At 48.2% G+C, this 26,583-nt stretch overlaps 1 protein-coding gene across 1 annotated transcript; it reads left to right on the top strand.

Annotated features, from left to right (window-relative positions):
• The first annotated feature begins 1,054 nt into the window (after positions 1-1,054).
• Positions 1,055-25,338, top strand: GMIP (GEM interacting protein). Its single transcript, XM_076360826.1, has 23 exons — positions 1,055-2,695; positions 4,105-4,242; positions 7,563-7,607; positions 13,803-13,896; positions 13,987-14,062; positions 14,942-15,005; positions 15,906-16,031; positions 16,311-16,375; positions 16,818-16,928; positions 17,178-17,258; positions 17,897-18,085; positions 18,205-18,342; positions 18,799-18,989; positions 19,566-19,687; positions 19,936-20,022; positions 20,147-20,245; positions 20,331-20,470; positions 20,777-20,965; positions 21,047-21,184; positions 21,292-21,488; positions 22,074-22,368; positions 23,936-24,056; positions 24,579-25,338. The coding sequence occupies exons 1-23, from the start codon at positions 2,443-2,445 to the stop codon at positions 25,073-25,075; spliced, it is 3,456 nt and encodes a 1,151-aa protein (XP_076216941.1). The 5' UTR covers positions 1,055-2,442; the 3' UTR covers positions 25,076-25,338.
• The last annotated feature ends 1,245 nt before the right edge of the window (positions 25,339-26,583 follow it).

Genomic DNA, 26,583 nt, shown 5'->3' on the forward strand with positions numbered 1-26,583 from the left:
GAGCCGGCGGGGACTCCTGCTGCGCGCATCCCCCACTTTCCGTAATCAAGGGGTCTGAAAAGCAGGAGAAGGGGGAAAGGGACCGTTCGTTTGCTCGTTTCTGGTCCCCTGTTCTCCACTCTGTCACCAGGGGATGAGCGGAGGATTTCCAAAAGCTTTGCCGGATCCGTGAAGGATCTGGGAAGGAAAGCGCATGTCGAAGACAGACATAGAAGCCGTGCAAGGCCGGCTTGTTCAACTTGTTTTCTCAGTTAATCCTCCCTCTCTTCACCCAGCGAGTTTGACAGGTAGACGAGGGAAGGAGGAGAAGTCCTATAAAACAAATGGTTGGGAGGGACTCTGCTTTAGGCGGAACGAGAAGGGCGCTTCCTTCAGGATGCTCTGCGGTGCACGGACGCTGCGTGAAAAGGCACAAATAAAACCCAAAAGTGCTTTCAGGTGACTTGCCTGCTGGAGGAGCGAGGCTGTGCTGGCCGACGGTCACTGACGAGACAACAGGCCGTCCACCTCGGGCGACGTCCAGCAGTTAGTACGTCCCTATTTAAAAAAGAAGTTATAAATCACAAATTAGGAACCTGGAGCAATGGGAGGGAGGCAAAGGGCAACATTTTCACCTGTTATTAACTGGCAGTCGGGTGCTGCTTCTCAGCCCCGTGGGACTTTGATGACAGTAAAAGGACGCTCTCCACCTGAATTTATGTAAAGTTCAATAACATTAAATGTGGACTTTGACCAGCCCTACCCGTTTGGGTTTTTTTAACCTTCCCCTGTTCAAAACCAAAAGTTGCCCTTTTCTCGGTTGTTGCGTGGCCGAGGAAGGGACACTTGAGCGACAGCGAAAAGTGAATCTGCCGGCACGGGATGGTGCCGCCGTGCTAACGTCATCATCACAGTAAAGAGAAACAACTGCTTTATTCCTCTTGGTTTTCTGGACTCTTTTTTTCCCCCCCCCCGGTAAAAGACGCCGTAATGCTTATGAGTGTACTTTAGGCAAAAGCATGAGATGGAGTCGCTCTTGTAACTAGCAAAGCTCGGCGATACGGGGGAAGCCAAGAAAGCCAGATGGACAGGCTGCGCGTGGGCAGGAGTCACCCTGCAGATCCGAGGACGAGGGGAGGCAGCGCCCGCAGATGCTCTACCTAGTGAGCGAAGGCAGTATTGCACTTCGTGCTGGCTGCGAGGAGAAGAAAAAAATCCTACCAGCAGCCAGCCACAAACGTTATTTCTCCATCTCAAGTTCCGTCAGAGATGAAACTCCTCCCGATGGATGCGTCGCGCGGCGCTGTTAAGACATTTAGCTCTGCTTTCACGCGTGGGGCTTATCATTTATATTTTTAGAACACAGAACAAAGGGCATTTGAACGCTTAGGGCAGCATCTAAGCACCCTCTAGTGCAAATAACCCATCTCTGATCTATTTTCTTTTTCAGACGTGCTACCTTACAGCTGGTCTGCGTAATTCTTGCTTCACCTTTTCGCTTTGTCACACAATCTCCTTACGAAGAGCCTTGCTGTCCTGTAAACAAATAAAATACCCTGATGCACGTGGAATCACGAAGATGCTTCACAAGTTTCAGACAGCAGAGGGTTAATGAAAGCCGGGTAGGAGGATGGGTCTGATCCAGTAGATAGCCTGGGAAGTGAGTAATTTCACAGCTCCCAAGAGGAATGTGGAAAATCCACACAGCCTGACACCTGTCTGAGGTTGCAGACTCGTCCCACAGGCAGACTGCACGTAGCGTCGCTTCCCGCAGCGGAGGCACGGGGCAGCCCAGCGGAGATTCGGGAGCCCAACTGCACCAGGACACCGGCAACGGCTCGATTTTCTGGTTTCACCAGCAAATACCAAGATGCCGCGGTACTTCGGATAAACTGAGAGATTTCTCACGGGAGGTGATGGCTTTTTCCTCGTCCGTGTTTTAGCTGAGGAAGGACAATAGAGAGAGATGGAAGACATTCTCCACAGCTCACCTAAACCAACGTTTTTACTTGCAGATAGTGTTACGGTAAATAAGAGAGACCGATACGGAAATGCAGCGCTATTGCATATGGATATTCGGGGCTCGTTCTTGATATCCAAGCCTCGCTAAGAAAAAGTTTCCTAAACCTGGGTTTCCATTTGCTGGAAAGGGTGCAAAGAAACTTGATAACCAAAACTTGCTTCAGTCATTTCTCAGAGAACACTGGTTGCAACTCTACTGAATTAGAAAATTAATAAATGCCGAGAGCATGAGAATTCATCCCGTACCTTCCATTTTTTTCCGAGTGTCTTGTCTTGCATCTCCAGGTGCTTTTGCAGGATGCTGCTTCTCCTCCTTTCAATGAGGGGGAGCCGTGCTCACGGCCCGCCAGACCTCGGAGGTGTGCACCCAAAAACACAGCCTGAGAAAAAGGCTCACCCACCGGACTCGGGAAAGCTCTGCGGCGGGTGCTCCACCTCGCCATGAATGGGCTGGGAGCCCAGGACAGCGCCGGTCGCGCTCGGATCGCAGGCGGATCGCCAGGCAGACGCCTTCCACCCGGCCGCGAGGCCGATGCCGGATGCCTGGCTGCTGCTTGGGCTTCGATCCAGAGCCCTGCCCCTGGTGATCGCGCCGGCCGCGTGGACCTCACGGCCGGCGAGGTGCTCCGCATCACCAAACACCTGAGGAACATCGACAGGACATTTCAGAACTTCCGGGAGCTCTTCCAAAAAGGTAAATATTTTTCAATCCACTTATTTGCTTACAAAACAAGCAGATTACGTTCAGCAAAAGTGATCCTGTCTACTTCTTGCTGCATTATTTATTTAAAACAATTTAGACAGCCCTCAGACAATTTAGGGTGGCTTCTCTCTGCGCAGATATTTAATTATATAAATGTCTTTTCCTATAATGAATTGCACCAATAGATAACATTTCAGAGCACTTAACCTTCTGAGTGCACAGGTTTCCTCCAAAAGCCATGCAAAAAAAAAAAAAACCAACAAAACAACAAACCAAAACCACTTCAAGTGCTCTTGACAGCACCTGCAATTACTCACGAGTGAATTAAACTGGCTGGAAGAAAGGGTGCCCGCGATGACCCTGTTGAGAGAACCGGGATTCATCACCGGGAAGGAGTTCCAAATGTCACGAGTCGAGGAGAAGCTCAAGCTGGTGGTGCTCTGGGTGGTGGTGGGAGCCCACGCCTGTGTCACAGCCTGGAAGCGAGCTCCAGCAGAAGTGCAGTGCCTTCCGGTCCGGCACGCCAGCGCTTTCCTCCTCTCTCCTCCTTTTTCCCAGGAGAGCCTCTGTACTTGCAGGACGCTCTCCAGGCTGGAGCCCAAGTAAAGAGACCTAAACTGAGAATTAAGAGAACAGTTATCACAGGCTCGGTACCGCTCTAGAAACCTTGTACAGCATGGCACCATTAACAAAATCCCTTCAACTACTTGCTGGAACAAGAAGCCTCCTGGAGAAGTGCCACCCTCTCCACCAAGGCATCTGGAGTTCCCTGTGATCTTGGTCTCCCCACCCACAGCCGCAAGCTGTAGCTCTAGGTCATGGTGACTGCCTTACCCCAGGCACGCCAAACAAGTTGGGTTGGCCATGCTTCTCGAGCAGACTCCTAACTGCGGGGGTGCTCTTAGCTTTACAAGATGTTTGCTTTCAACAGCCCCCAAACAATGCCGGCTGCGCATGGAAATTCAACCTGCCTGGGCTGGCTCCTTCGCTGAGCGTCTTTCCGAGTGCCCAGCTTGGGACTGCATTTTTGTCTCGGAGGTTGGCCTTTGGATGTAAAGACACGAAGATACGCAAGACTCCTGCAGCAGGAAGCGGGGACGTTCATCGCGTGGGCTCGTGGAGTAGAACCCAGACAAAAGGCAGCGTGGAGCCTCATCGAGGGTCCTGGCCCCGGTGACTAAGGACTGGGCAATTTCCACATCCAGCCCATCACTGCATGTGGGTTTTTTTGCTTGCTTTGGTCTTCAGAGTTTGTTATTTGCTGTTTCGCGCAGAACTCGAGTATTTAGGAACAGCCGGGTACCTGTACCGCTGTGCTGAAGTGAGCTCATCCTGGGAGAGGTGAGGGTGAGAGTTTATGCATGCAAAAAAATTATAATTTTTCCCCTTCTTAATTTTAGGAGAAGTTATTTCAGCTTCTGTTGAAGCCAAACTGGCAGACTTACTGCAAGCCATCTCCTCCCTCCTGAACGCATATCCTGCTTTGACCGGGGATGCCATCCAGCCTGCCGTAGCAACCCTTGTCGCCAATATCAATGGTAAATCCATAACCTTAGAGAACCTAACGAGCGCTGTAGTTATTGCCCTCTGCTCAGTGGTGATGGAAAGCTTTCAGCCGGGCTCAGCACAGACACACGTGGGTGTCCATGTGCACGGAAAGCGCACGTCACTACCGAAGCTGAGCAGAAGTCAGCGATCATCAAGGCTTGTTTGTATCCTGATCCCATCGTTAGGGAAAGACAGTGCTTTTAAAACAGATGAAAGCAAGGCAAAGGCTTAGGTGTGAGAGCCCTTCTATTTAGGTTGACAATTGCGCCGGCAAACCGCACCTATCTGTCTGTTTTCCACTAATAAAGACACATTGCGTTCGGATGGTGAAACCAAAGAACGGAAACGCGAGGCTCCGGGGAGCTGTTCTTGGCTTAGTTATGTCTGTTGGAGCGAGCAGGCGTGTGTCAGGACTTCTCTCTCTGCTGAATTCCCGTATAACCCTGTGCAAAATGTTTTCACGTGTTTGCTTGTCAGTGCATGGCGGGGGGGGGGGGGGGAGAATGAGACTGACCCACGGGACGGTTGTGATAGTTCGTTTACACAGCCCTTGGAGGTCTGCAGGCACCACGCGCTAATTAAGAAACCGTTAACAGCCTCTGGGAGGTAAGGGTAGTGTCCTACGCCACGCTGACCTTCGCGGTTTGATGGTTTGAATCCTTAATGCTCTTTCTATCCCCGTTTTGCACATTATTGTCTTGGGAGCTCAGACGTACTTAAATCTAGTGGAAAATCCTCACCTGAAAACTAGTCTCAGCCTCCTCAGAAGAAAAGCACGGTGGTTCCTGGCCTTTGTTTCGGGGGTCAGGTGAGCTTCAAGAGGAAGCACTGAATGTCCCGTCCCAATATTATTCTCTGTATGAGCGGAGCCAGGACCTCTCAGGATGAGGCTCTCAGCGGGGAGCTGGAAGGAAGGACAGTGCACTAACCACACCGCCGCTTTCACTGCTCGGTTTCTTTCCTCCCCTGCCTTCAAAAGGCTTGCTGATGTGAAAATATATTTGCCTGATAAAATAGCAGTGGTGACATAAAGGGAAGTTTAATGAGACCTCATAGGGGGCTGCTCCTGTGTATTGTCTGCAGTAAGTTGCCATCGTGCTTGGTCTAAAAGAGTAATTAAAAAAAAATTCACCTGTTAGAAATGCAGGAGGAGTTTGCAGGCTGCGCTGGAGGAGCTCAGTGTCAGGAGAGCAGCCGAAGCAGCTTTCTGCTCCACGATCGGTGCTGGTCTGACTGCAGCTACAGCTTCCCTCCGGTTAGAGGACCACGTTATTACACTGTACACGGCTCTGTGTTACTTTGGAAGTGGAAGATGGGCCATTTCTCAACAATTCCCGTACTTCCCTTTTGTGAGCCTGTGATCTGCAAAAGAAAGTTGAGGGGTTTACCATCTCCACTTTTACCCCCCCCAAAAAAAAAACCCAACCGAAAAAAGACATACTCATTCCGCAAGAATGTCTAGGCAACAGCCCGATGAGACTGGGAATTGGGATCCTGAGCTATGTTTCTGGTAAATAAGGAGCCACACCCCTTGTTTTTATTAGCTCTTTTTTATATCATTAATTGGAGGGGTGTTGCTGTACTGTGTTGCAATCCTTTTGGCGACAAATGCCTTTCGACTAGAAAAACACTTTTTAGAGCACTTATCTGTAAATAAAGCACTTTGCAAACAAGGTATGATAATTCTACTTATACTGAACATACCTGTAATTACACCGATCGAACATGCAAAACTGAGACACAGGCTAGGGAAGGTTTGACAGGAGAAACTCATCGGGCTGACCCCTCCGCTGATCCCAGCGGCACTTTGCCACGGTTATGCATCCCAGTTCTCCCGCTCTCTTCTAAAAGTCAACCCTTACCTCCGGAGTCCGAGCAGAAGCCGGTCACACGCGCCACATTCACTCGAGCCTGAAACATTCAGCACTGAAACAGTAACCCTGAGATTCTAGGATTTTTTTTTTTTTAATTAAGCGAGTGTTAATGATAGAAAGGTCAGCCGAATCTTCACTCTGACTTGTGTCTGGCTGTAGTTAGTGGGACGGAAGAGCCTGTAGATTTGCCTGCTGTGAAACCTGCGGCGCAATCGCAGGGAGAAATTTCGCGGCATTATTTGAGCCTCCAGCAGGTGCTGAAGCAAGGGAAACTGTGTTTTTTGGGAGTCCAGGGCCAGAAGCATTTTTTTTGGTTGCAGAAGAAAACATAGTTTTTTAAATTATTCATTATTTAGCGAATAGCTTCATTGCTGAGCACAAGTTCGTTGACTGTCGCATTTTTGCTGTCAGTTTCTCCAGTAGTTGCAGAAGAAAAAAGTTCACTTCCGTTTCTGCTCGCTTCAATCTGTAATCTTTGAATAAATGTTTTCTATTTCCCATAGCACAGTTTCATCATTAAATCACCACCGGTATTCCTAAACTGAAGGCAACACTCATCAATTTTAAAGACAGCAACGCTAGCTACGTGCTCGCAGCCAGTAAATCAATTGCTTGTGAGCCGGAGCATATCGTACAGCGCGAGGGGTAGTCGGATTTAAAGCCTCACATCCCAGTCCACCGTCTGGAGAATGCTCCCAGGCTGAAAAACATCTTGACGCAAGCGATAGCTTTTTCCCTAGCTCATCAAAAACTTACAAAAATCGGGGCTCGTTTTTATTTAAGAAACAAACCCCCAAAAGTTTAGATTTCGGGTTTGCTGAGCAGAAGTCGAGAAGGGCTGTGATCTCCGAGAAGGCTCCGCTACACCCACGCACCGGCAAAGAGAGCAGAGGAACGGTGGCTCAGGCAGGGACCACTGCTGGCCCGTCCCTGCCCGGGATGCTCATCCTTTCCCTTCTTCTGTCCCCTCTTCTAACCTAAGAGCCCTTTCCCCGCACCACCGGCAGCTTCTCCGCGGTTTGTTCAGTATATCTGGAAGCGTGGGTGTTTCTTAGGAAGCAGGGAGTGCTTCTCCAGGTAGAACAACTGGGGCTGCTGCGATAGCTGCAAGCACTGAAGCCAGGAGGACTCAGAAACGGTCCCTTCTTTGCTGTTTACCGAGACGCATCCGAGTTATGCAAATCGCGCGATCAAACAAATGTACACTGCACGCCGTTTCCTTACGCGGAAGCGTGTCTGCAGGAAGCAGATTTGGCTACAGCAGCCGCACTCACCGACAGGCACTTTCTGCCAGTTATTTCGGGCAGGTCTTCTTCACAGGCGGCTATCATGGGCCTCTGGATAATTTCTTCGCGTCTGATCTGACCAAGAATTTGTGTTTTACTTAATTCAGCTGTGATTCAAAGCTGGGTAATTTGGGATTCTGCTGCTTTCAGACCAAAACACTGAAGATTCAGCCATGGGAGACCCAGAACCGAGTGGTATGTGATGGCATTTGAAACAACCTTTTATACTGTTTGTAATGTAAGCTTTTGGGGCATGATATGACATACGACGCAGATCAGCCTGTGAGCCACCTCGGCAATATGGGCGCTAGAAACCAGCTGTAAGTTCCTCTAACTGGGGTTTCCATGAAGATCCCGACTGTTCAGTTCTCTCTTTCTCTGACAGATGAAATTATTTGATGCATTTGTACTGGACATTGACTTATGTAAGAGGAAAGGGTGCAACCCCCTTTTTCAGGAGGCAGAAGGTGCAGCGTTTTCCCTTAAGAGACTGGAAGTGGTACTCGCGTGGCATCAGCTCGAGTCCCTCTGACAAAAATTTGCTATAAGTCCTTGCTCTCAAAGGTGCCAACCTTAATTATGAACGTAATCAGTTTGAATCGGAGTAACACTCACCAATCGAGCACCTAAGAGGGCTCTGTACCCCCTGAGAGCACGCATCCCTCCTGCCAGAGCCCCGTCTTCAACACGGGCCAGTCCCTGGCGCTTCAGAGGTGGAAAAAAAAAATCTCACTGTCTCTGTGAGCAAGGAAACACGGCAAGCTACCTTAGACCTTTCCCTGCTGTCACATTCAAATGTGTCATTATCCTTGTAGCTAGAAAACTATTTCAGCTTGCCTTTCAGCAGCTGGATCTTGCCATGAAAGTCGACAAACCATTAGCAGAACTTCTATAGCTCATGATCTTACATGGGGATAGTTAAAGGATGTCTCAGTGCCTTTGATAAACTGAATAAGCTGAGCTCGTTTGGAAACTGTATTACGAGACTAGTTTTCTGCCCACTCTTGCCCTACAGAGCGCTTTTGTGTCTTCAGCAACGTCTGCGCAACCCCTTGTCAGAACTGACACTAACATCTAACGTGCTCGTCACCCAGCGCTGCGTGCAGAGGCACAAGCAGAGCCTGTTTCTGCTCGACGTTCCCCTTTTGTACGTACCCAGAGCTTGCAGAGGTCCTCTTTCCGCAGCATTGCACGTGAAGCTCGTGTTAGGCAACTATCTGTTGTGTCCATCTCTGCTTTTCAGGGCAGAGACTTCCAGCCTGGCGACATGACATCCGCACCTAACTTGTGGATGTTCAGCTATACGCTGCAGTGGAAGCCTAACCATTTCTGAGGCCGCTTAAGGACCCTGTAATAAATAGCTGCCTTACTTCTTGGCCTACAATCTTGGTCTCATCGAGCACTTTACCAGGAGAGATGATGATACAAGTCTGATCATTTAATAATCCCACCACAAAGCAGGAATCTGTTTCTGAGATCCCTCTAGAAACAACCCCGTACGTTGATTAAAGATGTATTTTTAGGTTTGTCAGTGAAACAGTTTTTAACATGCAACCAAGAATGCCACCCAGCACGTGACATGACTGTAAAATGCCCTTCAGAAATCCAAGCGTGCCGTACCCACAGAGTGCCTTTTGTCAACAAAATCTCATCTGTCAAGGGGGTTTATTTGACAGCTCTTTTGCAAAGCCAAAAGGACTGGTATAAATGATTTTGTTCAGTCTTATTTTTTAGCCAGTAAGTGTCCTAGATTCATCCTTCTGTTGCTAATTGGGAGGTCCCTTACTGCTTTCCAGTACTGGAAGCATCTGCTGTGCTTCACTGCCAGTCTAAATTCTTCTTACCATCGCGAACGTTTCCTTATTCTTAATATTGAGGAAACAAGCAGCCAGAAGTTTAATGTAGTTGTACTACAAAAAACAAGGTTCATTAAGCAATTAAGTTCTGCGGGGGGCTGCCATCTATCAAGACAAGTCTGTTTTACTAATATTTTCCTCTAAAGCTGGCAATCACCTCATTTTTATTTTGCAAACTAACGCACCTGCGCTCAGTTTCTGCTGTCCGACATCTCAGAAACATTTGCAGCACGCACACCTCCTTTTTCAACGAGTTGATGTATTAAGAAGAAATTCTCCTTTCCCCCTCCCCGACACATTTCATTAATCCCCTCATTAATGCAATACTGCTATTTAAGACGTCTGACCTTGCTAGTATTTCCTGTCAGTTGTGGGTGATCGCACTGTTTGGTAGCAGTTCCAACCTCCTCAAAAATTAGCTGATTTGTAAATTCAGTTTTTGCCAGGGCCTTTGTTCCACTGAAGCAGGAAGAGAAGATGAGAAATCAGAGTGACAGATGGGAAGTGGTCTTGGTTTTGCAAAACCGTTGTCAAGGAACTTGGATTATTTTGTTCCAAAACTGTTATTCCTCAGATAGACAGAGATCTAGGCAGCCGGAGCAGCATCCTTTGCTGCTAGCCATAACCGGGGAGGCTCACTGAGGGATATCTTGGTTAAAGAGGGAGGATTTCACGCAGGAGTGGCAGATGACAATTTGAGAGTTTTCAAGACTTATCTGGCCTAATTTGGTTCGAACCGCGTTGGGGCTTAGCAAGCAGGGGATTTTACACAGATGCTGCTAAGAAGCGCGAGTCCTTTTATGCAGAAACAGGAGATTTGCCTCGGTGGAAAAACTCAGATGTTGTGTTGCAAAGTGCAAGACTGAGCGCAGAGAAGAGGAAGGCGCTACCAGGAACAGGCTTGTGATACCGAGGTTTGGCAACGGTGCCACGCTGAATTCGGGTTTTAGACATATACCTCATTTCACGGTAACTGTGGCTGAAAGGGAAGTGATGCTTCTGCTGAACGGCAGAACAAGAGCTTCTTCTCCTGCTAAAAATATCCTCGACGCACTGCACACCCACCACTGTGGGAGCTTGCTCCCCCCATAACGGTGGCAAAAGGCAGAGGAGAGCGGTGAGCTTTCCAGAAGGTGGATGATGCAGATGAGATGACAGTCTTGTCCATCCACGGATGGGGCAGAACTTCGCACGACAGCTGGCCCGCTCCAGCGCGAGCGTTGGCTGTGCAGAGATGCTTTCCTTTAGGATGCAGGTCTAGTGCCGACACTGGAAGAGGTTTCTGCTGGAATTGTCTAAGATAAGAATAAGGATACGCTGTCCTTCAAGAAGCACAGATGGTTTTTAATCTCCAGAAGAGTTAGTTTCTAGATCAGCCTTCCAGTCGTCATTGGGTTGTCCAGTAAGATAACTGGTTTTAAATTGAAGCGTCCATTTGTAAATAAGGCTGCAGAGTCCTAGTGAGCGGACAAAGGACTCAGCCGGAGTCTCTTCCAGGCCTGTGGTCCTATATCCCAGCGCCGCAGCGGATGCTCTGCTACCTAACCCTCGCTGGTCAAGGCAAAGGGCTTTCATCAGGATTTGAAAGTTGAATTAGTTTATGAATATTTATGCAAGCCTGCCAGGCGCAGGGGCTCCATTTTCCTTCCAGTACAGGAAAACGTATACAGATGTTTACGTACTTAGCAAGCGGGCAATCCACGGTTCCTCAGGAAGGGACATCTTGAAGGTGTCCGGCAGATGGCTGACTGATGACAGCTGTGACAAGGAAGAGCAATACATTCGAGGCAATTCATTTCCTTGATGAGATACGTACGAGGCACGTGAATCGTTTGGCCCAGACCCGCACGTGCCAAAAAGCCACTCGAAAGATTTCAAATAGATGGGCCAAACTGGTGCTGCTCCTGAACGCCAAAGGGGCTGCGTGTAGGAAAGCACATGTCTAAACTTGTGAGAATGCAGCTAATAACATCAGCTGCAGCAAGGCTAGGAAAACTTTTTATGTCCGATTTTTCCACCTTCCTACTTTTATAGTATTACATACAATATTATTTTATTGAGATGAAGCACAAGATCTGTGAGAACCTGAGGTTCTTGCTTATCTTACACCGCTTCACAATAGCTGCTTTCAAAAGCAGAATGTTTCATTTCGCCCATCACCAGTGCTGCTCAAGTTGAGTCACTTCTTCCTGTTGTACAATCCTCTGCTAGTGGTAAACAAGAGAAATTAAAGACATCCGTCTGCTCAAAGTAACGAGAGTAGTTAGGATTCAAATTAAATTAGCATGCCTTGGATTCGTTACGTCTTGGATTGTGAGCAATTTGTGCCTCTTTCAGAAAAACCAGGATGAGATGTTTGGTAAACTGCTTGTCTCGGGTCACCCACTGAGTGCGAAATGTTGATTTATCACGATTAAGCGGGACAGGTGCTGGGTACGGTTTGCAGTTCTCTGTCAGCATCATCGGTGTTTTTAAATCCCTTCCCCGGGTCCCCCAGGCGTGGCAGGCCATTCTGCAGGTTCCTTGCAGTTCCTTCAGACCTCAGTGGTTTATGGTAAAAAAAACCCCGTGTGTCTTCATACGTTTTCAGTGTCTTATTCCACTTTGCAGTAAAACGTTCAGAAAACTTTTACAGAACAAGGCCAGCGTAAATCGTAATTATTTGCTCAGCAAAGGCAAGTAAGCTAGGAGCGTTCCCAGCTCATTTCTCGATGCAGAAGGGAACACAGATTCTGGCCCATGCTGCTCAGCACTGATTGCGAGTGGAAGCGTGGCTTTGGTGTCCCACCCAGCCTCCTTCACAGCAATTTCTGTTTTTAAGCTGATGATAGGTCGATGTTCACAGCTTGGATGCTGTAACTATCCGATCGTCAGAGAGCGCTCTCGTTTGACACCAAACAAGGAGCTTTGTGGAACAAAATCCCTAACACTTGCCCAGCTTTCTTTTAATTGCATGTTCTCCAAATCCTTTCTTCGCATTGTCCGATGTCTTTGTACAGTAAAAAAAAGATACGTATGCATATGTACACGCTGACAGGCTCCCTTATTACCAGTACAGACAAGCCAGTCTTGTGCTCTTCTGCACCATTTTGGCTGGGAGGGTGGAAGATGACCAGGATCCTCCGGCGGGTGCCCAGTAGCTGGGTCTTCCCCTGCGCGCTGGGAGTTTCCTGGAGTCATCGGCCTCTCCCAGAGGCAACGTGGCTCTGCCAGTCTGGGGTCAGCAACGGTGCGGTGCTGTTCATATAGCCTGCCACCTCCCTTAACGGCAGGCCAGCTCCTAATCAAACCCCGCCTTGAAAATCTGTATTTTTCAGGACTGAGACAAGGCCCAGGAGTAGCTATAACGAGATGAGACACAAGCTGACTTTTCTACCAAACATCATTTGAGCAACATTTGCAAGTACTTGCTGCTCACTGTCAAAAACTCAACCATCAGTGAAGCAACTCTAGATTTAGGTCAACCACATCCTGTTTCCTGGAATGTCAAAAGGACAAAGAAGAGTGAAGTTTTCTTTTGCTTTTACCCATTGTGCCCGGTTTCATATTTTAAAACTTTTTTCCTTTTTTTTTTTCTTCCCCAGCAACTTTCAGCCTGACTCAATTGTAGTTTCAGCCTGAGTCAATCTTAGTTTCAGCCGAGTCAATTTTAGTTTCAGCCCTCGGTGACAAACACATGACAGAGTGGAAAGTGAGATTAACAGCATCGCTCACCCCATGCAAAACGCATGTGCTCGCCTCCACCCTGCTACCTTAGAGATGCGTGGCGGGAGCGCATTGCCCCTCAGGTGGGGACAAGCCCATTTTATATTTTGCATGCCCAATAATTTGTACCCGCTGGGGACTGAATGAGATGCGGGATTGTGTAATGGTGCTTGTCACCATAAATAAGCGCATATAATATTGAGAAATGGTCCCTGCACATAAAACATTGTGACACACACACAGACACGCAAGGAACGGGCAGATTCTGCAAGGCAGCCCAGCCCGCGCACCACCGGACTGCGGGAACGCCCTGCTGTTTCCTACGCACATGGTTCTGCCGACGCACGTTGCATGGCGTGCGCGCGGGTTTGATCAAGGTGCGAGGCATGCCGCCGCATCCTGCGAGCCCCTCCATCAGGTCTGCCAGCGCATTGCCAGCACCGAACTAAGGACAGTGACGCGACTTCAGCTCAGAGTGGCTACGACAAAGGTTTCCACGCGGTTTTCGCAGCTGATCTTGGGTCTGACTGCAAGCCCTAAAACCAGCTTAGATGTCTCCCCTGGACATTCGCAGACTCGTTTTCTAGGGGTTCTGCCCAAAGAACCTGCATGAATTTACCGTTACCCAAGTTTTCTTTTGGATCCCATCTGACCCTCAGCCTTACCTTGCTGTGCTTTGCCAGACCATCGCAGTTTGACGCTTCCCCGTAAATCCGCGCAGGGTAGCAGGGCTCAGCCACTCTCCCCTGCGCCTCTAGAAACCGTCCTGTCAGCCTCAGGGAGTTCTGGGTCAGGTGCTCCAGTTAAATGATTTCTTCTCCAACTCCAGGTCTCGACAGTCAAGAGGGGACACCTGAAAATAGGAAGCGGTACAGTGAGATATTCCGGAGCCTGGATGCCATAGAAATCTCCATTGGAAATGCGTATGTAGAGAAATGGGGCTGAACTGGTTTTCTGGGTCTTTGCAACCTTAATTTATTTCATTGCTTTTTTTTTTTTTTTCCATTATACAGGACGGTTGATATGTTCATTGGTGATGCTGACGGCACTGATGACGCAGACCTGACCACAGAAAGAGAGGCCGTTCCGGTAGGCAAAGAATGAGACCCATTTTATTAAAGAAATTATCGATGGTCCATTGCCAAAGTGCCTGATTCTATGTTATTAAATTCTGTGTTATTAAAATTGTTTTTTGGGTGATCATCTGAAAAAAATCAGTTACAGCTCTTACTTGAACAGACAGAGAAGAACTGTACGACACTCGGTTATAACAGTGATGGAGGTGGCAACAGAGCAGATAATATTTAGTGGAAACATTCAGGCATTTACTGTTTGGATTTATATTTTTCCGAACAACAAGATGTGGAAATCGCTGGTTTAAGTTCTGCGTGCTAAGAAAAAGATCAGACAAGACAGCAAACCCAAAATACATTCGAGAGTCGTGCATCGAACATCTCTAAAATTTTGGCCTTAAGAAACAGAAGACCTTCAAAATAGAACTTAATGTTTTTTCGCTTGCTTTGGGCAGAATGGGACTTTTGGGGATAATCAGCCTCATTTCATGCTTTTCTGTATGAACAAAGGGGCCAGGAACTTAAATTTTCTCTGACAGCGACTGCTCTCATGTAATCGTATTATCCCATGAGCTAAACTTAAAAATAAAAATCAAGCATATTGCGATTTATAGTAAAATAAGAGCTGCCAGCATTCAGCCTTGCAGCCCTTTTCCAGCCTTGATCTCTCTGCCTTAATGATGCGTTTCCTCCGTGTTTCTCTTTGTGGTAGACTTTTATACCATGCTACCTTCCCTCTGTCAAGTCTCAGGCTACTATTTTAACCGCCCTGGGTTGCTTCGCTAAGCAAAAGCGGCGCGCCAGCTGGCCTTTTGGAAAAATCCTCCAAAATTTCTGAATGCTCATTTTCCTTCACCATTTTCCTCTTTTTTTTTCTCTTCCCCCCCCCCTGCAGCTGAGCGAAAGTTTCTGCAAGAGCAAAACCAGTTCAGAGAGGCAAGTGCAGGCAGACCTAACAGGTAACATTGCTAATTAAAAATCGAAGAGGTGACAGGAGAACGCTTCGCCAATCACCTGGCAACGGTCCTGGCAGCCTCCTAATGACACGGATGAATAATGCTGGTGTCTCCGCTGGCATCAGTCTCAGGCTGAGCTCGGGCTGATGGCCAGCAAGGATGCGGATGCCTGTTTGAGCTCAGTAGTCCCGCTGCTTCCTCCGGCAGGCAGATCTTCCCCTGTTCATCCATTAACATCTCGTTAAGGAGCGTCTCACGAGGTCTTGATTTCTAAATACTGAGACATCAGTTCCCCAAGGTCTGCCGGTTTTAAGCACTGTAAGGATCTACCCAGTGAAACTTGGGATACTCTGAAGCACTTTGTTGCCCACTGGGAGGGTTCTCACCAGCTCTCTACTTGTTGCTGGCATCATAAAGTGCAACATAAAATTGCTTTTTCTTCATATAGAGTCCCTATGAAGCAAAAAACCCCCAAAACAACATTCTGAGCTGCTTTCTCACAGATTTCAGCTTGAAATGTGTTTAGATTTGCTCACTGCAGTGTGATGAATCTGTACTAGGTTCCACCAAGGAACAAGAATCCCACCTGCAACTCCCCGGTAACCCATTAGGTCCTTCACTTTTGGATTTCAAAACAAATTAAATAAAAATATTTAATTAGAAGTGGAGGGCAGAGGAATATACATGTCTAAATTACCTGGAACTTGCGTGGTTCCACGGGCAGGACTGCATGGGGTCACCGTGAAGTAGATCATAACGACGTCGTTCAGTGAAAGACCTTTTTTATGGCTGTTATCTGAGTATTTCACAGCACCAACTCTTGAGACTCTAATTTTGCCACTCTTGGGGGAGCCTCTGCCCATCAGCCAGAGCCGTTCTGAACCTGGATTTATTCTGTTGCAGTTCAGGAGGCAGACGAAATGCTGATAAAATGTGAAGGTGGCATCGACGCAGCCCTCGAATATGCCAAAATGTGGTGTAAATACGTCAAAGAGCTTCTCAGCTGGATTGAAAAACGTCTGAGCTACGGTGAGTCTGTGCACAGAACCAGCTGGGAGTCTGTATGCTTTTTGATAGCTTTTTTTTCTTTAAATCATAGCCAAGAACACACAGTTGCAAGCAAAAGTATACCAGTGAGAAACTGGCCGAACACCAACCCTTTTAGTTGCTTTTGCCCGAAGATAAAGACACAGAGTCAGAATTTCTTCTTCCCTGAATGATCCTGATTGACTGGAATGACCTCTGGCTTTGACAAACCCACCTCTGCGACTGTGAATCTGGTGTCTAATCCCCTCTGCCCTTTTACAGAGACAGAGTTTGCCAAAGGGATGGTGAAGATAGCAGAATCGGGACGAAATGCCATCTTCCAACAGGTATGGGTCCTTGCGACGTTCCCGCTTCGCTGCACGGGCTTCCCTTCGGAGGAGGAGCAAACGTGAGGCTGTCCGCACACACGGCCTGCTCGTAGAGGCCAGCTTAAGCAAATATGCCTCCAAAAACCTTCCTGAAACTCTCAGTATTGGAACAGTTCCTTTTTTTCTTCTATGGGCTTGTAACACAGAGTGATTGTTGGGAAAATTAGACAGAAGGATGAGCAGGCAAGGAGTCAGTACAATACTGCCCAGCATAAAAGCTCTTCTGCTTCCAGCGTCCTGCTGTGTTGTCCGAAATACCCCCCCCCCCCCCCCCTTTAACCAGTGTAGACACTCTCGCCTTTCTGTAATAGATCTTGGTCATAGCTACCAAAAGCTCTTAAATTTAGGAAAGCTGCAGTGGTTACCCATCATTTTGTATTCGCTTTTTTGGTCTCTGCAGTACAACATGCCTCTTCGGGCGCTCTACACGATGGTGCTGGAACATGACATAAAGGTCGGAAATTCAGCCTGCGAGACTGCAGGATTGCTCCAACAGAAGGAATTCTACCAGGTACTGTATCTCTGCGTGGGCTAGACAACTTTGCCGAAAGATTAGACGGGAGCATCACAGGGACCTCACAGAAGTGACTTATCCCGGTCTGAGGGGGCGGAGGGGAAGAGAGGAGGAAATGCACACCAAGTTTAAGGAAAAAAGAGGCATCTTGCAAGGCTTGCTGTCTAATGTCATGCCCTCACCTGTCAGATACTTTTTCCTGCCTCATGAGGAACTGTTGCCGTCCTAACTATTATTCCTCTGCAGCCTCTGTCAGCCAAGAAGAATGAAATTGAAAAATGGAGGAAAGAATTCAAAGATCAGTGGACAAAGGAGCAAAAGAGAATGGTAAGAGGCCGATAGATGGGCCTGACCTTTATGCCAGTCACGGCTCAAAACACTGAAAACAAATGTTTATGAACAAGCAGTAACTAAATAATGTAATATGCATCCTGCTATTGAATAAAAGTACTTTTTAGAAGAGTACAAGGGGGGAGTGCTAGAGACATTCCTGTGCCATCCTGCCTGCTAGATCCCATCACCTCCTGCCGACTGCAGAGGCTGGCAGAGCGAGGGTGCAGTTTGGGTTTGCACACGCTGGCACGAGGCCGTCCTCAGCAGAGAGGGATCCCCTGCAAAGGCAACCTCTGTGCCTGCGACCCCCCGCCAAAACCCAGCTGCACACACCCTGCTAGCACTTCGCCATCCGCCCTTTTCTCCAGGGTTTCCTGCCAGGGAGGAAGATGCTCCTGGGCACCTCGCAGAACGTGATCCAGGACGGCTGGGTCTCTACTCGGCTGTAGAGGAAACCCAGGGACTCCCTTAGAGCTCCTGAACTTTGGGAGGGGAGGGAGGGACGGAGGGAGAATACTGATGTCCATTTGAACCAAGAGACAGGCACTTTCCTTATAAGCAGAGTACTGCTGTGACTTCTTCCTCCCACTGCCTCGCCGGGCTTCCTAAACCTGCTCCTCTTCCTGTTCAAGAATGAATCCTTGTCATCCCTGCGCAAGTCCCGCCTGCAATACATACAGCGCTGCGAGGAGCTGGAGAAAGCGAAGCACTTGAGTGCCAAGGCGGAGGACGAATACCAGAGCACAGCCATCACCAACCCCGGCAGCGCCAACAAGCAGCTGGAGAAGCGACGCCGTTATTGCGAAGAGGCACAAGCCAAGGTGACGAGTTCAGATCAGGCTGCTGGTTATTCCCAGCCATCCCACGCGCCGCGTTACGGCATCTTCCCACCCATCCTGGTGACTTTCTCCTCCTTTGCTCCATTTCTGATCACGCACAGGTTCAGGAAACAGAAGCTTTGTACAAGATGTGCATCAGCGATGCCAACTTTCGACGACAAGAACTGGAGAAAGTACGAGCACGGATCGTCTCCCATATTCGGAAGCTGATTTACCAAGGGGATGAGGTGCTGACGTGGGTACGTGCAGTCTTATAATTTCTCCTCTAATCCTCATTTCAGGGAAACTGCTGTTTGGGATGAGACCTCTAAGGCTCTTCACCATTTCACTGTTGAACCACCCTATAGCTGACCGTTCTCAAGCAGTTGAAATTAGGGCAGTGCTCTGGACATCGCTTTGCTACCGACCTGCTACCAAATTATCTCAGATATATAATCACGTTTTCAATTACTACTGCTTTGAGGACACAGATATCCATAGGAAAAGTCTAGGGAGAGAAAATCCTAGAACAAGAAACAGTGACAAATAATTTTTATCCGACCGGTTAAGTAGAACTATCAATATGCAGAAGTGCAGGTAACTGAGTTTGGGTAATGAAAAACTGAAGACTGGTGAATGACTGTGAGATCCAAGGGAGGAAAAAGCACCTGGGCTTTGACTGGCAATGGGGTTTTTTGTTTTCTTCCCCCTGTAAGGTCACTTTAAGGATGTTCAAGCAGCGGCAGACTCAGTCAGAACAGATTCCAGTGGGATACCAGTACCTGTCCGAGGTCTGCAAGCCATACAAAGCGGGCGAGAAATACCTGGAATTCATTCAGGCTCTGCAGAAGAGAGACATTCATATGGAAGTGTTTGAATTCGAGCCGCTCGCTTCCGGAGGGCAGAGGTAAAAAAAAAAAAGGGGGCAAAACTTGCATCCTAGCTGAAAGGTCAGAAATACACAGTGCACAGAACAACAACAACAAAAAGTTTAACACACATTTATAAAGTCACTAGCAACACTGCAGCGTTGCGATTGCTAATTACAGAAAAGCCCACAGCCTCAGATGTTAGGATCTTTTCTCTCTGCGTAGCTCCGCTAACGAAGAACAGATCTCTAAAGATGCGCTTGGTTCCTTCTGCTGAGCACAGGACCAACATCAGTAAAAGCAGGGCAGCAGTTCTGTACCACGTCCCTTCAGTTATTTCTATCATTTGCCAAAGATTTGGCTCGCTCTGTTCTCACGTGGGTACTGTTTGATTTCTAAATTTTGCCTGCGGATAGAAAAGGTGAAATTATACTGAACAAATTTGTTTTCCTAGCTTTGTGCAAGTGTTTATTACAGGCTCCTTGAAAACCCAGTTTACACCTGTAAGCTGCCTGACAGAGACGCTTTGTCTCAGATACCCGTAAGGCACCTCCGTGATGCAATATCATCCGTTATTCTTCCCTGCTGGAAAACTGTTTGCAACCCCTTCTCAGGTCCCCTCCCAGCAGCAAAAAGAAGATGGCATTGCATTACACTGGACCCTCTTCCGCAGCAAAGGATGCGAGCACTCCAGAAGATACATCCAGGAAGCAGCTCTCCACAAACGGTGAACAGAGTAGGTTGAATTTAATAAAGACGACCCAATTTTCTCTCAGGTCACTGCAGTTTAATTTAGATTAGTAGCCAAAGAGGTGGGAGAGCTTCTCAAATTCTTAGGGCAGCAGCTGAGGCTTTGCTCAGACTGGGAGAAAATATTGACAAGTATTTATGAATTTTCTTGGGAGCTTGGTTTGGACTTCAACCCCGTGTTGAAGTATCCCAAGGGCGCTCAGGATGGTCTGTCACCGTATCCACCTTCCGCAGGTGCCAACAAATCGCTCTGCAGCGACACAGAAAGCCTCGGTGGGAGCTGTGAATCCCGATCCCTGGACTCTCCCAATTCTAGCCCAGGTGAGAGCCGCAGAAATTCTTGCCTAATATTGCCCAAAAGCCTAAAGAGGGAATAAAGTCTACACTGACCCACTTGTGCATCATGAGGACGAGAACAGCTGTTTATATTTTCTCTCTTCTCAAGGAAACTCTAATAGGAAATTGTTGAAAGCTCCATCCACCGGCACCATGTCCTCCTCAGATGATTTTGAAGAGAGAGATTCCTTGCAAACTTTTGAAAATGGTGAGCCACACACATATTTGACTCACGAGGTGGAAACCATGCTTACGTATCGGTTCCTTTTCACGCTTTAATGCTGTTTCTGCAGAAAACGGTACATCCCAGCAGCAGTTTAAGAACATCCTCCTCTCCAGCGCAGCGCAGACCCACCGGCTCCGGAAGCTGCGAGGACCATCCAAGTGCAGGGAGTGCGACACCTTCATGGTCAGCGGCTTCGAGTGCGAGGAGGTGAGGGCTAGAAGATGTCATTGCAGATGCCTCGCGTAGGAGCTTGGGGTGACCATCGTCTCGCTGAAGGTCTGCAGGAATGAGGGGCCCCTCTGCAAAGTTCTGTGCTTTTTCTTCCTCTGCATCACACGAGGCGTGTTTTTCTACCCTTGAGTAAGGCACCAGCTGCCACTTGCCTGAAACAACCCTCTCGGGGCTGGTGGGACTTCGGTGGCTGGGGGAACGGGAGAAGTCCTCCAAGTTCAGCCCCTGCTGCAGTGCTGGACCACAACCAGACCGTAACTCGGGGCGGTTCTGCCATTTCAGTGCTGCCTGGCCTGCCACAAGAAGTGTCTCGAGAATCTGCTCATCACCTGCGGCCACAAGAAGTTGCCCAACCGAGTACCTCTTTTTGGCATTGACTTCACGCAGGTTCCTCGAGATTTCCCAGAGGAAGTTCCCTTCATAGTGGTGAAATGCACCTCGGAAATTGAAGCTCGTGCCCTCGGGGTGCAGGCGAGTAGTCAGTTATTCTTGCTTCGGTCTTCTCTGCTCTGTATCCAAAACTCCTGACCTCTCCCCCTCTTAACCATGCAGGGGATATATCGGATAAGTGGATCCAAAGCCCGGGTGGAAAAGCTGTGCCAGGCATTCGAGAACGGACAGAGCCTGGTGGAGCTCTCCGAGCACTCCCCTCACGACATCACTGGGGTCCTGAAGCATTTCCTGAAGGAAGTGGGTACCAAATCTCTGCCGGGAGGGCAGGTCTCAGCCGACCGCGTTCCTCGGTGCCAGACCAGCAGGATGAAGTAACACGCTGTTTTCCTCCCTTCTCGCTGCAGCTTTCGGCACCGATGCTTCTGTCCCAGCTCTATAACGATCTCATTGCGCTTGCCAAAGATTTGCAAAAACCTGGGGAGGAAAAGTTGGACTGCGCAGGCTTCCCTTCCGATCCCATCCAGAGCATGAAGGACTTGCTGAGCAAGTTGCCTGGAAGCAACTACAACACTCTGCGGCACCTTATTGCACACTTGTACAGGTGAGGAGCGTGCTGGTTGTCACGCAGGTTAGCGTCAGGTCCGACCACAGGAGATCCCTGTTGAGACCTCGCTGCCAGAGGAGCGGCTAGCTCAGGACCACGTGTGTACGAGAAGAGCAGACGCTCTGGGCTTCCTTGACCTGGGAGAGGGCTGATCTAGAGCCGAGCAGGCAGTTGTGAGGAGGGTAAAAAAAATTCATTCATGGAAAGGACCGTCTTGAAGCAATGGGGGGACAGTCTTAATGACCGAGAAGGACCAGGAGGTCCTCACTGATAATGCTTCATAGTTAAAGTGCAGAGCAAGAGGTCAAGGAATAACACGAATCAAGCCCCTTTCACCCAGCTCTGAACGCGGGTCACAAGAAACAGCCGCTCTCATTAGGGCGGCACCATCCAGGCAGATCCAGGCAACTTCTGAGATTTTTCTCTGGAGTTTCCCCGCACAGACCAGCGCTCTGTTCTCCGTAAAAGATGGGGTTTCACTCTCTACTAGGAAATGGGGGTTTTGGTGCGTTCCATCTGTGTACTCAATGCATTCGGGTTGAGAGCTGGGAAGCCCCTAACAGTCCTGTTTCCCTTCCCCAGGGTGGCAGAGAAATACGAAGAGAACAAGATGTCCCCAAACAACCTGGGCATAGTATTTGGGCCAACTCTGATCCGGCCAGGCTCAGGGAGCGATGTCTCAATGTCATGCCTTGTTGACTCTGGTTATCAAGCCCAGATTGTGGAGTTTCTCATTCAGAACTACGAAAGGGTGTTTGGGATGGATGACCTGCCTTCATCCTTATCCCCTGGATGTGAAAATCCTTCGCAAGAAGCATCGACAGAAAAGGATGAAGGACCTCAGAGCCCAAACACAACCCAGAATATAACTCTAGAGGTAGAGCTCCCAGACACTGAGCTGGGCTTACTGACCCTGCTGTAAAGACAGGAAGGTGGACTAGCAATTAAAGAGAAATTTTTTTCACGGATAACAAAACCGTTTGCTATCAAAGGGTTATTCTGAGAGGAAGGAGCAGAGAGCCTGTTACACATGGAGTGGGAGAACCAGGAAAAAAAAATTAGAAGCTACAGATCACTCGGCAGCTTCTCAGACCACTCTGGATGGTGGCTTTGCTCCATGTTTTAGAACCCAGTCACTCTGAAAAATTGTGGGGTTCTCCATACTAAATTGCTTAGGACACTGCTGTTTCTCTCTGTAAACAGCTCTACGACTTTGGAAGCAGCTATGTGCACTTAAGACCCGGCACATTCCCCGGTACAGCCCTACAGGGCTCTGCTGCATCCCTGAGCAGTGGCCACAGACCCTGTTTTCCCTCCCCCACTGCTGAGTGTTCTGTGTTCTTCCCAAGCTCCACGGCTCTTTCCTCACAATATTTCACAACTTATTTCACAGCACTTTAAAAACACAAATGGACATAGCATCCCTGAACTGGGACATGGTGGTTTTTTTTTTTCCTTTTCACAGCTGGTTTGATGAGCAAGAAAGAGGAAATTACTTTCCTAAAGTTAAGCCAAAGGGAGTGAGATCCGGGTTCGGGGACTCTCTGCCTCCTGCTTTTGAGTCATGGGTGCTTGTGTGCAAGACAGCGTGTCTGCAGTGACCATATCCATGTCTGACACGCAGTAACGCTGCTTTATCTACAGGTCCAGCTCACTGAGGAAGCAGAAATGAGAATAACTATGATTACAGTTGAAATAAAATCACCAGGGTAGACACAATGCACTTCTTGCGTGCAGAAGTCCTACAGGATTAATAAACCTTCACAGAAAGCACTTTGAGATACACACAACTATTGCCTTTGACTATTTTCAAAGCCATTTTTACCCGCTTGTGCAGCGTGACTGAATTCCACAGAAGGTGTCACAAACCTTTAAAAAGGGGAGCTGCTTCTAAGGGCACTCTCATTTTGCCATTAATAAAACCGACCTCTGGAGCCCCTGCCCAGGTGACCTGCTCCTCGTGCAAACTCACGCTGGTTCCATACCAACTACAACCCCCAGGCGCTCTCACATCCTTCACTCATCCTCCCACTTGCATTTGACCACAATTACTGTGCTACAGTTAACGGCTTGGTTTCTGATGTTTCCCCTTTTTGTTCTGAAATGGGCTGCTTCAGTGTCCTGCCGGACACGGGAATTGGTCTCAGCACACTGCTGCTCCGCAGAAAGCAGCGGCTGCTTTCTGGGGCGAGTTTTGTGGCAGTTACGGCACAAATGCTGGAGTTGGTAGGTCTTGAACCATAATTTTCTCTCATGGCCCTGCCCCGTGACCTTCCGCAAGCTCCCTGCCTATTCCCCCAAGTGTTAGATAATCTAAGAGAAATCAAGGCATTTTCAGCTCAAGTGGTGTCCTCCTCTAACAGCATTTGGGGTAAAGTGGGAGTTGACCGTATCTTCATGTCAAATAAGAGTCTTGTATAAACACTCGTGGCTTTTTCCAACAGAATTTCTCCTCCAAGCATGGTTTAAATGTGGACTGTCTCTCTGATAACTCGTCTTCCAGGGAAGCCATCAATGAGCTGACTCTGGAGGGAGCCCACAGTCCATTAAGCGTGGATGCCCTAGGTAAATAAAGTGGTGATCGTGATGCTGTTATAGGTTGTCTTGTACTATGTTTGCTGGTTTTCACACCTCCTGCCTGCCTCTACGTTACACAGCAGAGAAAGCATAGCTGGGGCCTCTTCGGCATCGCTGCTCAGTCTTTGTGCAGATAACCTATCGCAGAGCAACCGCCACGTAGCTCGCACGAAATCACAAGCACATTTTCTGCTGTTCTCAGGAAGGGCTTTTCCCTGCTGCTGCCTCTCAGCTCTCGAGCCCACAGTCACCTCTGTCAGCTCTCCTGGCTTTAATGCACCGAGGACAGCTTTAAGAATATAAACCTGATTCATATCTTATACCTCGTTCAAATGCATACCTTGTGATTGCTCCTGATTAACGAAGCTGTTAGAGAGAGGCGTTTTAGCCTGTAAATGCAGGAGGGATTTCGGTGTCCTTTCTAACAGGCAGAGAAGTCATCAGCCAAAATTGTTTGTCATAGTAACCTTGTCTCACTGTTCTAAGAGAACTGTCTAATTTTTTGTTCAGAGATGAATACAAGTATTGGCTCTGAGCTGGAGGACCTGGAGGACTCTGTGCAGGAAAAGACAGACAGTGACTCGGACACGGTGCTTGGGACCCAGCCCAGATGCCATTTCAGCCGACAGCCTGTAAAATACATTCGAACACAGGCAAAAACGAAACCAGTCATTCCCAAGCCTTCCAATTTGCCCCTGAGGACTACCACATTAGCCAACGTGGCAATGGAGCCTGGTGCAGAAGGCAACCCTACCGACAGCAGCTCCACGACAAAGGACGTCCTGGAGGAGAGCACTAGGAGCAGGAACAGCTCGACCGACACAAGCACGCTCAAGCAGCGCTCAGGAGGGAGACAGCAGCTCAAACATTTTGAGATCACGCAGGAAACCGCCAGGATTGTCTCAAAGTTTAAATTCGATGACACTTCTGTGTCCCCTGAGCCTTCTCTGGAGAGCACGAGATCTACTGAGAAGGCAGAGGACCTCAACCCAGGGACATACCTATAGAAAAAACCCTAAGGGTAACAGATAATAGCAATGGAAAGGGAGACTGGACTGAAATCCCACACCTCCCGAACAAAGGAATAGCGATGGGGTGAGAATAACATCCTATTTGTATGTACCATGCAGGCTGGAGAAAAGGCACCTGCTGTGAACTACCTGGCAGGCTTTCAGCTAACCCAGGATTTGCTTTTTATTCGTTAACAAACCCATGTGAGTGACAAGAAACAAGCCCAATGGCGCTCTCTCTGGAACATGCCCTGCTTAGCATGAAGGACAACAGATTGCCTGGCTAGAAAGATGTAGCCAGGAAGGAAGCAACTGAAATGTAGGACATTGGACAGAAAACGTTCCCAAACGGTCATTTTCTGGCAGCTGCAACAAGCACTGACTTTTGCCATTTTTATTTCACAGCATTTTTGAGTGTAACTCACTTTTTGAGTGTAATAGAACAGGGTACACGGGCAAAGCTCACGTACTCTGGATCCTTCTGCTTCCGTTGCTGGAGCTTCAACTTGCCAGTCAGCACAAAGCCATTCTGTAAAGGGAAAAGACACTGCTGTACTCTGAGCCGGACCCCACTTCTCCAGAACATGAATTCTATTTCCCTCAAAGCACGTTGAGCTTCTGCAATACTTCCACGTGAAGCTGCTGCTGTCACGGAGGCGGCAAAGCCCTGAACCCCCAGCAGATGAGAAGATTTCTTGGGCCTAAGAGGAGGTTGCTCTGACTTGCTGGGTCTCCAACTCACCTACACATGGGTTACCCCAATGCTCCTTTCTGCCTCCCTGCAGCGGATTTTCTGTCTGCCAAACTTTGAGGACAGGGAGGACTCTGTCCTGTAGTGCCATCTCGTGACGCATGCACGGGGAAGACAGGCTTCCTATACTGCTCACTCCCGGGGATAGCTTTGCATTATAGGATGGGCAGTGTTACAGATTTCCTTGGTGTTTGGTTGTGTGTACAGCATGAAATTCGGACGACAACGTAAAAACTTCTGCACTAAGGCAGATTTCAGTGATTACCATCGGCTACAAAGACACTAGGAAACGTATGAAGGCGCCAGAGCTAAATGCTAAAAGAAAACATTACACTTTCCCCAAACAGCTCAAGAGGTTAAACAATCTACTTTACAAATTTCTTTTGTCTCATCAAAAGACTGTTAAGAAACAGGACCAAAACATAAAGTTGTAAAAGAAATGCTAAGGATCTATTCTCAGTATTTGTACAGCTAAAGAGAGCTTGCATCTCTGGAGCAATGTACATTTGTTAATATAGTGCTTTGAATTCTTGAATACTAAATTATCTTTTACTGTAGAACTTCTGTTATTGGGTATTTTATTATAAGCTTATCCCGTATTTGTTAACCATGAATAGGGAAGCCTTAAGTAAACACTCACCGGACTATTATTGAAAGTGCCAAGCGCACTCAGGTCTCTATAAAACAAAGGTAACGCTTGCCCACAAGAATTTATAATTTGAGGAACCAGCAGAGCTAGAATAATATCCCTGGT

The sequence above is a fragment of the Aptenodytes patagonicus genome, chromosome 30 (genome assembly GCF_965638725.1).
Source record: "Aptenodytes patagonicus chromosome 30, bAptPat1.pri.cur, whole genome shotgun sequence".
Taxonomy (NCBI): Eukaryota; Metazoa; Chordata; class Aves; order Sphenisciformes; family Spheniscidae; genus Aptenodytes; species Aptenodytes patagonicus.